At 42.9% G+C, this 14692-nt stretch overlaps 1 protein-coding gene across 1 annotated transcript in view; it reads left to right on the plus strand.

Moving 5' to 3' along the window:
* The first annotated feature begins 1089 nt into the window (after positions 1-1089).
* WDR88 (WD repeat domain 88) overlaps positions 1090-14692 on the plus strand; it is a 25751-nt gene continuing 12148 nt past the window's right edge. The window contains exons 1-7 of the mRNA XM_006016628.3: positions 1090-1209; positions 1743-1853; positions 5019-5107; positions 7419-7482; positions 7998-8136; positions 10597-10726; positions 13166-13350. Of these exons, the coding sequence (XP_006016690.1) occupies positions 1090-1209; positions 1743-1853; positions 5019-5107; positions 7419-7482; positions 7998-8136; positions 10597-10726; positions 13166-13350 (838 nt within the window). The remainder of the gene's footprint in view (positions 1210-1742; positions 1854-5018; positions 5108-7418; positions 7483-7997; positions 8137-10596; positions 10727-13165; positions 13351-14692) is intronic.

Here is a 14692-nt window from a genome sequence, read left to right on the forward strand (position 1 = left end):
CAGGCCATCTACCCTGTACCCACTGCAAGGGGCACTGGATGGAGTGACTGGGCGGGCAAGGTGTCCATGGACCAGCTGGGACCCCTGTAGGCAGGACATGCTCGGATGGGTTGTGGGTGGGCAGGGAGCGGCATCTGGGAGCAGGGCGGGTGGCTGGGGCTGGGTCCAGGATCACGGGGCCGTGCCAGCTTATGGCTGGGGCAGAGCTGTGATATACTGCTCCCCACCTACCCATAGCCCCATCCCATCCCTCCAGCTGAGCATGCCCTGCCTGCTGGGGTCGGCCCGGGCCGGACTGCATAGAGACCCCATCTGCCCACCCTTTCCATCAGGCACCCCCAGCGGTGCGGAGGGGGCGGGCTGGCAGCAGCAGCTGGGCAGAAAGTCAGGTTGCTGCGCTGACCCTGCCCTGCCCTGCGCCCGGGGGTGGCAGGACTGGCCCCTGGGCCTGGGCCTGGGCCTGGGCCTGGGCTGGGTGGGGCTGAGGCACCCAACAGGGGCCAGATGAAATCCTTTTGCCCACCCCGGTGTAGGCAGCGAGTTGAGCTTCACCAAAGCAGCACTGGAGAAGCCCTGGCGGAGACAGGGAAGCATGGAAAAAGCTTCCTTTTCCTTGAGTTTTCGCTCTGCTGAAGATTTAGAAGCCAGGCAGAGGGCTACGTTTTGGAGTCGGGGGAGGAGGGCTTTTGAGTGCGATTCCCTTGCCTTGGGCTGGGGACTAGGAGGCTGAGATGTCCCAACAGAAAAGGAGGAGGATGCCTTGGATTTGGGGGCCTGGAGAAGTGGGGCTGGACGAGACCTCCAGAGCTCATCTAGTCCTGCCCTTGCCGGGGGCAGGATTGGGATCCCCCTCATCCACACCGCCCTACGCAGATCCGTTGTGCAACCTCTCAGCAAAACGCCAGTGCCCCTGCCCTGCCCCGCGGGAGGGGCGAGGCTCTCGAGCCGGGAGCCCGCGGTTTTGGGCTTCGCCTCCCCGACTCCACAGCCTGGTTGCGGCTCCAGGCCTCGCCTGCCCTGACTCCTCAGTCCTTTGGGCTTGGAGCCCTGGGGCCGTGATCGGGGCAGGGCGGAGGCCAGGGCCAGGCGATGGCTGCAGTGACGGGCCCGGGCGACCCACTGGCCTTGGGCGAGCTGCTGCCTCCCCCACCGCCACCTGTCTCCTCCTCGCGAGGGAGCCGCTGGGGCGACCATGAGGAGATTGCACAGGTGGGGTGGGCCGAGAGGGCCCCTCAGCCTGTCCCGCATGGCCGGTGGAGCGGGCCAGGCTTCCCCCAGGCAGGGCACGAAGCACAGCGAGGGCAGGGAGTGCCGGGCCCGAAACCCCTCGGGCTCCGCGGGAGCGAGCGTCGGCGGGAGGTGGCAGCAGGGGCCTTGCTGGAGAAGGACTTGCACAAGCCTGCATAAACAGCTGCAGAGTAAACCCAGGCAAGGGAGGGTTTCACCTCCTTGAAGGTATCAAGACAGACTGTTTGAAATGCCAGGGTACGAAGTTGCTTTGGAGAAAGCCGTGCCCTGCACGAGGGGGAGGTGTGAAAAGCCCCCCGGGGGTTGTCCCACGTCCATTGCAGTCTAGTGGAAGAGGCAGGTGGGTTTGAAGTCGATCTCCTCCCATAAGCAAATAGAAACTGGGTTTCTGCTCAGGTTTTTATTTCCAGGCTCCCCCTTGTGGATTTATAAGCTATGCCAATGGTCTGTATCCCCTTAGGGAAAAAATGTGTTTAAACTCTTTTTTTTTACAGATTCCCTTTAAAATCCTTCAAGGACACAAGGATGCTGTGAGCTCCTGCCATTTCTGCTGCGAAGACACAAAAATCCTTTCCTCTTCTTTTGACAGATCAGTGAAACTCTGGGTAGGTTATGAATACATTACAGTGCCACTGAAAGCCGAATTCAAGCTTGCATTGTCATGTATAAACATAAATGAGGAATCACCAGTAGACTATCTAAACAGTTATTATTGAATTTTAAAGTAACAAAACTGTTTCCCTGGCTCAATTAAATGATAAGACTCCTCTTTCATACTTTGAATATAGGCTTTGCCTTTCCAAGGGCACTCTTTGTAAGCAGATAGAGGGGAAGGTTCTTCCACGCCAGTGAGAGAGCGAGCTACTAAAATATCCCAAATGCTAACTAATTTTCTGGAAAACAATTAAACTGACATCATTGTTAAGATACAACTTTTTTCAACGTGGGTGTCGTTGAGCAGCTTCTATACTGTTAATGAGGAGGTTGAGAGCATTCCTGAATAGCTATGGCCCTAAGCACTTACTTAAGTGTTTTGTTAGATTAGTGCCTTAGTGCTTGTAATGAAATAATTTCCATCATGTTCTCTGAGTGGTGGAGGTTAGCGATTGTACACTGGAATAGGCAATAAATTTAACTAGCAGCAAGGCCATGATGCAGCATACTTTTCATATGCTGATTTTTGTTTTCCTTAAAGCCTAAAGTTGTCTGTTCTTTTTCTTTCTTTCTCCTCTGATTCCCTTGGTCAGTTTTGTGAAGCTACCTAAAGTTTCCTTAAAATTCCAACCATGTCAGGCACAGCAACCAAGGTTCCCTGGCTGAGATGCACAAGAATCCTGTTTTACAAGATGGCCCAGAGATTTAAGCTTACATAAGTATTTGACTTTTTATGAACAGTGCACCATTTAGCTGTGCTGAATACTTTGCATGTACTGATGTCTATTGTACATGAGCTGGTTTGTAATTCAGTTCAAATACTGATACTAAAGCAGAGCAGTGCCTTAACAGCTAGAGCAGATATGGCTACAAAGAGATGTGCCTCCTTACTAACGTAGCGTACCTGAATTCTATCACACAATTTTATCTTAAGACAGAACATTTGGAAGCAGACAAAAAAAAAAAAAAAGCTTTACTAAAATTTATAGTAGCCCCTATTGTTGTCCTGGGTATCCAAAATTTAGGCTGAGAGACAACTTTTCATCCATCTTGTAAAACAAGTGAGAAGGCTCTAAAGTAGGCAATCATGGAGACTTTTAAAATAATACTTGTCATAGAAACTAAGTAAATACAGCCCAGTGGGTTATGAGATTCATAGTTAAATTTTAATAACACTCTCAAATTGTCAGAACCTGCCTCGTCCCATCATGGAATAGGAATTTATTAAAGTGGAATCTTTTTCCTATTTTTAATGAAAACCTATGCAACCCAATTTGCATGTAAAATATTTAAATCAAAGCAAGAACATGCTAAGATCACCCAAGAATCTTTCTCAAATAAAATGGATAGAGGGGATCCATAAGTATTCCCCTAAAAGAGAATAAACCATACCCATTTTCTTCTGAGGTGTGCAAGATTAGTCTGTCTGATAATACTTGCTTATTTGGAGCATATGTATGTAAAAGTGTTTTAATACAACACATCCTGCATGATGCAGATTTGTCAGGATCCATCCAAGAGCATCCCCCCCCTTAACATTGAGAGCTTCCTAATAAGCATCATAGAAGAGAGATCAGGATTGATTACAAAGAGCTAGGAACACTCTTAATTACACTTTAGAGTTTCTCTGTTTCTTTTGAAAGAGTAGGTATCAAATGATAGATTGCCTCTTAGAGAGTGTTTGTAGTTTCTCTTGTGAGTAGAAAGTACTTCACTGGCAGCGCACACATCTTTTAGAAAACTAAGATTAATAAGGTACACAGTATACACATACTAGATAAAACTAGAAGGACAAATTTAATTGCAAGACTTTCCTTCACTAACAGAAAAATAGAACAAGATTTTAGGTTTGATCATGGGTTTTTTTGTTCAGCCTTAGAGAAAATGTCAGTTATGTCTGATGCCTCTAATGTCAGTTATTGCAGCATTTGGACCACTAAACCATTCAGAAAATAAACATCAGAGCAAAATGAATTTACTTTAGTTCCAATTATGTGTATAATAGCTGTTATTTTAACCCAATAGCTCTTTCAGATGAGGGGCTCTGACAGGGGTAGCTGCTTTATAATCTAGACTCCAGTCCATAGTGCAAAGTACAAATGGGAGAGGGTTAAAAAAATTAAAACAATTAAACTGCACAGCTGCTATTGGAGAGAGCTAAAAGTTCATTTGCAATAAAGGCAAAATGCAGTGGGTCAAGTAGGGCCTGACCCTGAAGACTTGATTCAGATTTTAAAAATCCCATTAAAAGCAGGAATAATCAGACAAATAAAGGATTGCTCATTTGTGAATTTCCCTTGGTATTTTAACCTGAAATTATTACTGTGTGTCGGAGTATAATTTCTGTATTTAGAATGTGTTCAAGTAGCCATTTCCGTTAGGTATCCTATGAAAGGCAAGTTTTTAGACAGGTTTTGAAGGAGAATAATGAGGTGGTTTTGCAGATGTTTATGGCAGCTTCTCCCAAGCATGAGGAATGAGTGAAAGGACAAAGGTGTCTGGAAATTTTTAACAGAGGCTGGCGTCAGAGCTAACCAGGGGATTTTATACTGAATGAGAGAAGATAGTGGAGTGGGGGGTATGTAATCAGTGGCCTGAATCAACCTGATCTCAGAATTTATACTTGAGAAGCTCTGCAGCATGATAACAGGAGCAGAGGAAGTTGACATCAGGAGTGAGTTAATAGTCACCATTGCTTTTGTTATTTTGCTGGTCTCACTTTATTATTTGTGTTGCAGTAGCACCTAGGAAGCTTAGTCATAAGAGCTACCATTGTGCTAGATGTTGTACTAACAGAACAAAAAGACAGTTCCTATTTCAAAGACTAGAAAGCTGGGTACAGACAGACACAGGGAGCACATAAAGAAACAATCACAATGACGGGCAGTATGACCAGCAGTGACCTTTATTGATGGCTGATGCGTGGGAGAAATGAAAGACTATTTCCTTACAGGGATGGGTATAGCAATCATTCTAATTCTTAGATCAGATCCTATAAGTGGGACCAACTTTACTGATTTCACATGCTTTTATTCTCATTGTTTATATATTGCAATTTAACCTTTCAGGATCCTAACAAACCACTTATTAATCAAACTCTTCTGGATTTATTCAAGGATGTTGCCAAAGGTGTTCTTGTTCAGGTGTTTGAAGAAGAACACACAGCTCCTATTTCTGAGTGCAGCTTGAATCCTGATAACAAAAGGTGATGTTTCAGTTGTATTAAAGAACAAAAAATACTGCTATTTGACTGAATGTTACATTTTTACAGCAAGTGGAAAAAACTCCTATATAAAACTCAAAATAAATGAGTTGAGTATTGGTAGAGAGAGCTGTTAGGAAAGAATGGTTGGATTCCCTTACTAATTACACAGGGACAGATGTATTAAAGGCGATTAAATAAGCACAGACAGAAATAACAATCACGAAGTAAAGTTATTATTGACCAGTACAATGTAGTGCATGGGGCTGTCTCATATAGCCTGCAGGCATCCCTACAGATCTGGAAATTTGGCAGTGTAGGAGCAGTGGCAGTGTTAATTGCCACAGGTTCCAGAGTAGCAGTCTGGTTGTCACTTCTGCCAAATTTACAGACCCATGGAAAGCTGTGTGGGCTGGGTGACACAGCCCTGTAGGCTAGATTCAGCCCGTAGGCGGAAGGTTGAGCACTGCTGTCTACAGTGAGGGTTTTTTTGTGGCACACAGCTTGTCTATCTTTGATTGTAAGGTCCACAGGGCAAGGAATATGTCTTTTATTCTTTGTTCTTAAAGGTCTATGCAAATGTTTACCATTTAATACATTTTTAATAATTATGAATTAGCCTTGCTTCATTGGTACAATCTGACACTGAAACTTCATCTTCATTTAAATTCTCTCCTGTCTCTTGCTTATTAACATTCTGTAGTTTTATAATCAAAGTATTGTCATTCTGCTATTTAAAGAGGAGCTGCATTTTATCCAGTCATGGACATTTGATAACCAAAAGCAACTGCAGCATACATTAACATTGACGTTACATAGGTCAAGCAAGAGTATAATTTCTGGCACATTGCTATCATGAGCTCATACCTTAGTTGAATTTCAGTCAGGTTGAAAAGTTGACCAAGCCCTCTTGGCAACCCCAACAGCAGAGCTGCAAAATAACTTTTTGCCTAAGATCTTGAAAATGGCAGTTTCATAATATAATGTCCTTTAAACCACTTTCTAATTCAAAGTACAATCAGTATACAGTCTGGATGTGCCCTTTTGTGCTATAGAGTCTGTATTTAAGAATAGAAAATAGATTATTTGATAACAAGTAAGTACAAGTACAATGCAAATAAAAGACCTTAAAAATAAAATTGCAATTTTAGGTAATCAGAAGATTAATATATGAAGTTTGACTTCCTGTTTTTTTTATTCTTGTAATGGAGTTAAAATCCATTTTCATGCAGAACAGTGGTATTCAGTGACATAGGAAGTTGTTCAAAAGCTGAAAAATGACGTTTTCATGTTAATAAGGAATAATGATCATGTTCCATAATATTCAGTGTAAACGCCTATTTAAACAACTAGGAATATTTAAGAAAGCTGTGGGAGAGAAAAAATTATACAAGCTCCCATTTATTTGAAACCTGTAAGTTTCTAGTAAACTTTATTGAATGGCTTTTTTATGTAATGTGGCTTTGTGTTTGTGCACAACAATGTGTAACAGAAGGTTTACCCAGCAACAGCAACTACTGAAAATGCAACCCCCCCAAAAAAACCCCAACCCATAAGACCTCCACCAAGTAATGACAAGGACACTTATGAATCATAACAGCAAGCATATCTTGATTACCTTAAAACTATTTTAAAGTTAGTGATAAATAAATAAGTTATAATGAGGTGTAGGGTGTAGCTGTGTTGGTCTAAGGACATGGGCAGAAAAGGTTCTTTGGGTAAGTCCAATATCTTTCATTACACCAACTCAAATAGTTGGAAAAATTCTTCTTTGCATTGACTGTTTTTCTTGTATATGTATTGGCCTCTGATTGCTTTACTATTCCATCCAGAAAGAGCACAGACGAACTGCAAATGCTTCCTCAGCCTGACAAGGGGTATCTATACCCGAAAGCTTTCAAAGAAGAATTTTTCCAATTTTTTGAGTTGGTTTAATAAAAGATATTGGATTTACCCAAAGAACCTTGCCTGCCTAAGTTATAATGAGAAATAAAATTGAGTTGGCTGTCTGTCTACAAAGATTAGGATATGATTTTTGTGTGTTAATTTCTAATAGGAAAAATCCCAACTTTTATTTGCAATTTAACAAACTTCAGCAAAAACTGTATAGTTCTTAGGTAAAGTAGTATATTAAAAAAATCAATCTATTTTAAATTACTGGAGAGTGAAGAGTGCAGTTTATTTAATAGAGAATTAAAACTGCTGGCATTTTTTCCACCATTGATGACTTTTCTTGTTTATTACCTTATAGCATTTTAAGTTTTCTTTTTGGATTGATATGTTGTTTATCATTTTAATTACATTTGTTTTTTAGGGTGATAACATCATCATATGATAAAACAGTAAAAGCTTGGGATATGGAAACTGGAAAAATGCTTGTATGTATTGATATTAAAGTATGTACAGCAGAAATATCACGCTTCTGAAGATTAGAATGTACAGAATTGGTAAAAATGGAATTGTTACTTTGCGGGTTAATGTGGTGTAGCAGAAATTGGTATGTTAGAATTCTACTCTTAGCTTTAAAGGTGATTAACTGTGATTTTTGGGCAAGCCACAATTGATGTATCTAAATTATTTCATCTGTGAATCGGGTGTAATGGTGATTTCCTACCTCAAAGCTACTTTGAGGTTTATTTCATTTAATATTTTTGAGAATTTTAGTACCTAAATTGGGAGGCATTATCTGTTTATAAATTTCTTGTTAAAGCAAAATTGGAAGTTGGTTAAAATAAGGGAGGAAAACACTTATCAAAAGTAATTTAAAATAAAACAACAGTGATAAAAATTGTTCTGCCTGAACCTGTTTAGTGGTTGTAGTAGAAATAATAGGAAATTATTTCATTACTAGTCCCTAAGAATAACTTTCAAAATGTCTTGTTTTCTTCTTCAGTGGACAATAGAGCATGAAGGCCTTGTAACTTCATGCAATATTTCTTATGATGGTAAATATGTGGTATCTGGCTTGGACAAAGAAAATGCTATATGTATTACTGATGCAGTAAGTGCTACAATGGTGATGTATATCCAAGGTAAGTCTTAAAAATTAGCTATACTTTTGTTCAATTGTTGCATTTTTAATTGCTTGCAAAAATGAGAAAAGCTAGATTAATATTATCCCAAGATCAAATTCAAATAACCTTACTTGTGGTTGGGAGATAATTCTATGTGTAAGAGTATTTCACAAAAGATATAGCACAATAGTGTCCTCTTTGTGGCACTGTTTACAGAACATCTGGATTTTCATATAAGATATATTTATCCATTTACTTTTTTGTCAATGTGGATTCAAATGGGTCCAGGTCAGAGTCTTAACTTTATGTTTTGCTTTCTGTTACTTGTTTTCTATTTTCTCATATCTCTTTCTTTTCCTTTACAAGTGTTTTCTGTAATAGACTCTTCTGAGGCTCTTGAATTTTAATTAGATTTTTCAGGATCAGCTTGGTGCTGCTTGTATTAGTGATTCATTATTGTGCAGGATGACAATAATATTTCTAAGAAAAACAGCTCCCTGCTGTGTTTCTGGAGAGGGATCAGGGCTGTGAATCCCAAGCAGAAGAAGGATTCTCCTCACAGCTCAGAGTAAGGTGCCTAAGTCTGAGAGAGGGATGGAAGTTTAGACATATCCTGTCATTAGCATTGCCAGCATACTGGCAACGTTAAATGGCTTTCTGCTCAACATACTGGCTTTGTGTGTCCTGTTCAATTTACCTTACTTTGTCCTTGCATTTTATAGTGAGCCTAGACGTCTAAATTTGGTCTGCGGATTCCACTATAAAGGGACACTGGGTGTGTCTACACAAGATGCTTTACTGCCCAGTAGACTAATTTACTTTGCAGTAAAGCCTCACCATCTACACATGCAGGCAGTTACTGTGCAGTAAATTAGACTACTGCATGGTTAGTTTGCTACCTGTAAATACAGATAGTAAACTAACTACATGGTAGGTACTGTGTGCAGTAGCCCCCGGAGGCCTCCCCCACAACACGCAGGGAAGTGGGAGGCAGTGCAGAACTTTACTGAGCAACCAGCGCCCTCCCAGGTAGGCAGCCAGGGTCCTGTCACATGCAGAGAAACTTGATGGCAGCGGTGATTTCCTCCTTGGCCACAGGGATCAGGCACTCATAGTGTAGACAGAGACACCCCTCCAGGGGGTGGTGTATGTTGCATGGGGCACACAGGGAAGCATGGGCTTGCCTGGGGTGCTGCTGAAGCTCAGCGCCCTGTGCCACGACTGGCTGGTCACTCGGCAGAGGAACAGCTGGCAGATTTGTGGGCCTGGTACATCCGGGACATCGTTAGCAAGTGAGAGAGGGACAGGGAGGACTGTGTGTTCTGGGATAGGCTCCTGGCCCTTGAGGAGAGGCATACTGCCCTTGGGAAGATGCTGGAGGTGCAGGAGTGGCAGTCCATTGTGGTGGCCTGAGCAGTGGAGGGCACAGAGGACTGCTGGGTGCTGGACACCATCCTGGTCCTAGTGGCCACCTTTGTGCTATCCCAGGCCTGGTCCCATCTATCTCTAGCAGCCACCACAGCCCAGCAGCAACCCCCCACCCACTAGTGGCCTTGTGCCAAGGTCCAGTGCCACCTGCAGTGGCCAGGTCCTCCAGCAACTGCTCCCTCCCCCCTTCCTGGGTTACCCGCTCTGCCTGGGCATTGGATGACATGGAGCCACCAGTCCTGCAGGGCAGGCCCATAAGTGGCAGAGGTGGAGCCCCATGGAAAGCACCTGCGGTGGTGTCCATTTGGGTGTCATCAGCGTCCCTGCCACAGTCCATGGGGCAGCTAAGGGGCTGGTAGGTGACAGCCAGGGGGGGCAGGCCACTGGCAGGGCCTGAACCTGGGCATGTGGCCACACAACATGTGGGGGCAGATGAGGTTGAGGCTGACTCGGGCAAGGTGGCGGTCACTGCAATGGCAAACAGAAGCCCATGGCACTGGTCGTTGATGCGGGGGCCTGGTTGTGGAGCAGCCATTGCATGCTGGGCACAAGCTTCGCAGATATTGTTGTAGACAGCTGTACCAGCAGGCTGCAGACTACTTTGGGACGGAGAAGCATGTGGTCAGGGAACAACATGCAAGGCTGCTTTTTTAAGAGTGCCCTGGCACGAAGGCAGCTATGGCTAGAGCCTTTACAGGGGTAGAGCATGGCAGGAAGAGGCCAGGATCAGCCTATTCCCATAAGGAACTAATTTGCTCCCAAGAGGCTGCACATGTGTATGCTTTCCCAGGGCTGTCTTGCTGTGCAGTGTTTTACTGCGTAGTACGCCTAATGCACATTCATAGTGCATGTAGACACACCCGCTATATCTGAAAAGTAGAGGCCAAAACACTGTGCACTGCAATTAATAAGTCCTTTTATGGGTTTAGCCCTTGGGAGTTTGGCCCATCTCAAAGTAGGATTCTGAAGCCCACATCTGAGAATCCTGCAAAACAGTGCTTTCAGAGAAGCAGAATTCTGAGATTCTCTTGTTGGTATTATTTGTTGTAGATCATCACAGAAGCACAGTCACAAGATGCTGCTTTGATCCTGATAACCAGAGAGTGGCTTCAGTCTCATATGATAAGACCATAAAGCTTTGGGATACTGTGGCACAATCTACCACAATCACAATTAATGAGTAAGAAACAGTAGTATAACTAAATCAAGGGCCATGCATAACTTTTAAAAGTACCAGAGAGATTTGTGATACAGTTTGTAATAGAGAAAATGAAAATCAAACAGGCCAATTATTTAACCAAACAGGGCAACACATAAAGTGAAAAATATGCAAACAATATACAAAGAAAGGTTGAGCATGATGTTTCATGTATACTTCACGCCATGGATAAGATATGAGGTACATCTGTAGAGCTATAAGCATTTCTAAAGAGAATAGTCAGAGTTTCTAGGTACTAAAATAAAAAGGTGGATAATGGAAAAGGCAAATGATAGCATTTGGTTGTATAAGTAGGGTGGGGAAAGTAAGAAAGCCCCTCACATCCTGATTTAGAGGGGGTGCCAGCAGCATTCTGCAGGGATGGACACCTCTAGTTCTTGGTACTTAGCATATCCACCCCCCTGTTATCCAGCATCAAAAGCACCTTTGCCCAGAGTGCCAAAATTGCCATCATTGTACAGTAATGTTTTGTAGTATAAGTGAGCTACTGATGTTTCCTAATGATTAGAAATATTATAGGCTAACAATTAACAAATGAGAAGAAGGTAAAATATCACAGGGAGTGGTGAAGAGTTTCAATGGGATAGCAGTGTGTGTAAGAAATGAAACTTCAAAGTCTGAATGTCAGGTTTTAAATGTGTATACCTCCTTCAACCAAAAGATCCGTTTTTAACAGGTTCAAACTAGCCCTTCATCATCCTGTGTTAAACAGGTTGTTAAATTGCATGTATTGTAAGGACTCTTTCAGATGAAACCATAACACCTGAAATCCATCCTGCTCATCCTTACCATAAAGTTATTACAGGGCTTTTCTACCATTGGCTCTTTGTCTTAGTATCCAGGTCACTTTGTTCTGGAGGATGTTGCTTCATTTCATTGGAATACATGTATAGAACCCAAACATGAAAGGTTCTGATTCCCCCACAACTCTAACTGAAATCAATATTATATGAAAATCATTATCTAAATATAAAATATTATAATTCTTGTAAGAAACAAGTATACAAAAATGAAGATATAAAATCTGCTATTGAAAACATTACCAATGGCTTTAAATGAACTCATCCATTTACATTTTGTATAATAAAAACATTAATCATAAATCTTCTGGATAAAAATGACCAATAACATAGCCCTTTGAAGGATTAGGAATTTACTTAGAATAGGAAACTCAAATCTGGAGCATTTTAATAAGCCTCTTAATCAATTGCAATGAATTTCCTGTAGAGATGCCTGTAACCCTTTCCCCATTGTACACTGTGGGAGTCGCTAAGGCTTTATCAGGTTCTAGAACTTCCAGATGTCTTTCTTGGGTCTCACTGGTTCCAGAATTGGAATTTAATGTTAACCTTTTCCCTTGACTGTGTTTAGTTTAGTTAGGTTCAAATTTCTGTGTAGTTTCATGAAATGTGATGATAGATGCTGTTTATCTGAATGATCAAAGGATGCTTTTGAGGAAGTATACAAGAGTGTCACATGTATCAGCATCCCCTGTGCTGAAAAATGGCAGTGGGGCACTTTGAACTAAAGCTTTAGTTCAAAGTGCCCCACTGCCATTTTTTGGCATGGAGACACTGATGTACATGATGCCAGTCTGCTGGAGCATGTTTATTTCCATGCTCCAGCAGACTTGATTAATTGAGTCTGCTCAAGCTCCCTGCACATCAATAGGATTCCTTTGTTTCTAATGAAACTGGAGTATGTTATAGTATTTAGAGGATTTATTACTATATTGCTGTGAAAAGAAGCAAGGTAACAAAATCTCACCAAAAATCAGTTAGGATTCAATCCTGCAAGATGCTGAGCACTTTTCAGTCCAGTGCAGTGGTGATGCATAGGGGGTGCACGTGCACCCCCTGAGAGCGCTGGTGCACCCCATGACAGCCAGCATTCCCCGCTTAGGCGATGGGCAGGGGGAGCAGGCAGGAGTGCTGGTGCCCCCCCTGAGAGCACCGGCCAGGGAGTGGGAGCACCAGGAGGACTGCTGGCACTTCCAGGCATGCTACTGGCACTTCAGGGTTGGTATGACCCCCCTCCACCCCTGTTCGGTGTGATTGGCTGCAGGGAGACCCCCACCCCAGTTGGCATGATTGGCCGCAGGAGGGGGAGGGGGGACACCCCCCTGGTCACTGACTGGCCACTGGGGGGTAAGTGCCCCCCCACCCCTGACTCAGGAGGTACAAGTCACCCATGGTCCAGTGCATAAGGATGTATTTGACTTTGGCATGTAATTAGTCCCAGTGACTTTTACAGCACTAATTAAATGCTTAAAGTTAATATTCTTTAATGTTCCTCTAGATTTTTAGACTAGCTAGTGGTTGCAGGATTAGGCCCTTAAAATAGCAAAATAGTTTTAAAAATCACAATACCCTATTGCAGTGGTTTTCTTATATATTTCAGGGGACACAGCAATGTCATCTCAGACTGCTGCTTTTCCTTAGATGGCCGTTACTTGTGCACAGCATCTTGGGATAGAACCTTAAAAATCTGGGATATAAAAACAGGGGACTTTCGTCATCATGGACCTATTGTCTTGAAAGAAGGTCATCAAGGTTCTGTTAGTTCCTGTCTTTTTAGCAAAGATGGTGAGTTATGTTAAAGACCATAATAGAACATCTTGAAATATGTACTAGTAGGAAATTTCAGATGAGTCACAATGGTTGCATGCCAACAATATGACTAATTCAGTTGTCACTTTCAAAATTAAATGTTTTTAATTCTGATTAAATGGCTACCCACGTAATCTATGTAAATTGAAATTGATGATCTTATGTTCTGCTTTAATCAGACATCTGAAACACTGCTTAATTGGTATAATCATCAAGATTTACTGTAAAAAGATCATGATGAAAAGAATATGGTAGAAACAAAATACTGCACTACCTTAGAAATGGAGTGCTTACTGATATTATCCCAGTACAAGTTATTGCATTTTAAAGCACTATATAGAGTAACTACTAAGTATTGTTAAGCATAATGAATGGGATAGACGTGGTACATCTTTTGACAGTACCTTCTAGGCCCAAAAGAACTTTGATATTTTGGAAAACCTTCATGGACTTTGTAAGATGTTGTAGCGGCACACTAACCCTACTAGGTGTTAAGTGGTTAATATTCAGAAAACTTAAATGAGGGCTGTCCAATTTCTAGGTGGTCACATGCCATGTGGGCTGCATGTTGCACAGCCTGCACCAGCATGGCTCTCAAGCTCCCTGCACTGCACCACACCACACAGGTACACTGACCACCCCATCTCTGCTTCCCAGCTAGTTACTGCACAGTGCTGCGGGCTCCCCTGCAGCCCTTGGCTGCACCTTGCTGCCCTATCCCACCCAGTGTTGTCAAGTCTTGCAAGAAAAAAACAACATGGCACTGCTTTTAAAAACAAGCCCCAAACAAGTCCAACCCATTTCAAAGAGGGGGTTCTTATTAACCCACAACTCTCAAAAAATTGTAATAACATTTAAAAAAAAAAAAAGCCCAATTCCACTTTTGATAAGTGGACTTGGCAACACTGATTCCACCCTGCCCCCTCGTGTGAGGACAGGAAGTGGAAGCTGAAGGGAGGATGGATGGGGAGCCCAGGGACCTCAACTGCTGCTGCACCTGGAGTGATGGTGGGAAGCAGTGGCTGGGTAGGAGCCTGGGGCCTGCATATTAACACCTTGTGGGACATGTGGCTTATGAGCTTCAAACTTAGATAATCTTGGCTGCAAGGTAGTAACTGTATCCTGAATGAAATAAACTTTGAAGCTGAAGAATGAAATGTTCATTTAGTCCAGGCTTGTCCAACATACGGCCCGCGGGCTGCCATGCGGCCCGCCAAGGCATTTTTCCGCGGCGGCAGCAGTGCGGAGCTGCAGAGCGCAGGGCTGCAGTGGCACGGAGCTGCGGAGCGCGGGGCCGTGGTGGCGGTGCGGAGCATGG

Source organism: Alligator sinensis, unplaced genomic scaffold (genome assembly GCF_000455745.1).
Source record: "Alligator sinensis unplaced genomic scaffold, ASM45574v1 scaffold170_1, whole genome shotgun sequence".
In the NCBI taxonomy this organism is placed as follows: domain Eukaryota; kingdom Metazoa; phylum Chordata; order Crocodylia; family Alligatoridae; genus Alligator; species Alligator sinensis.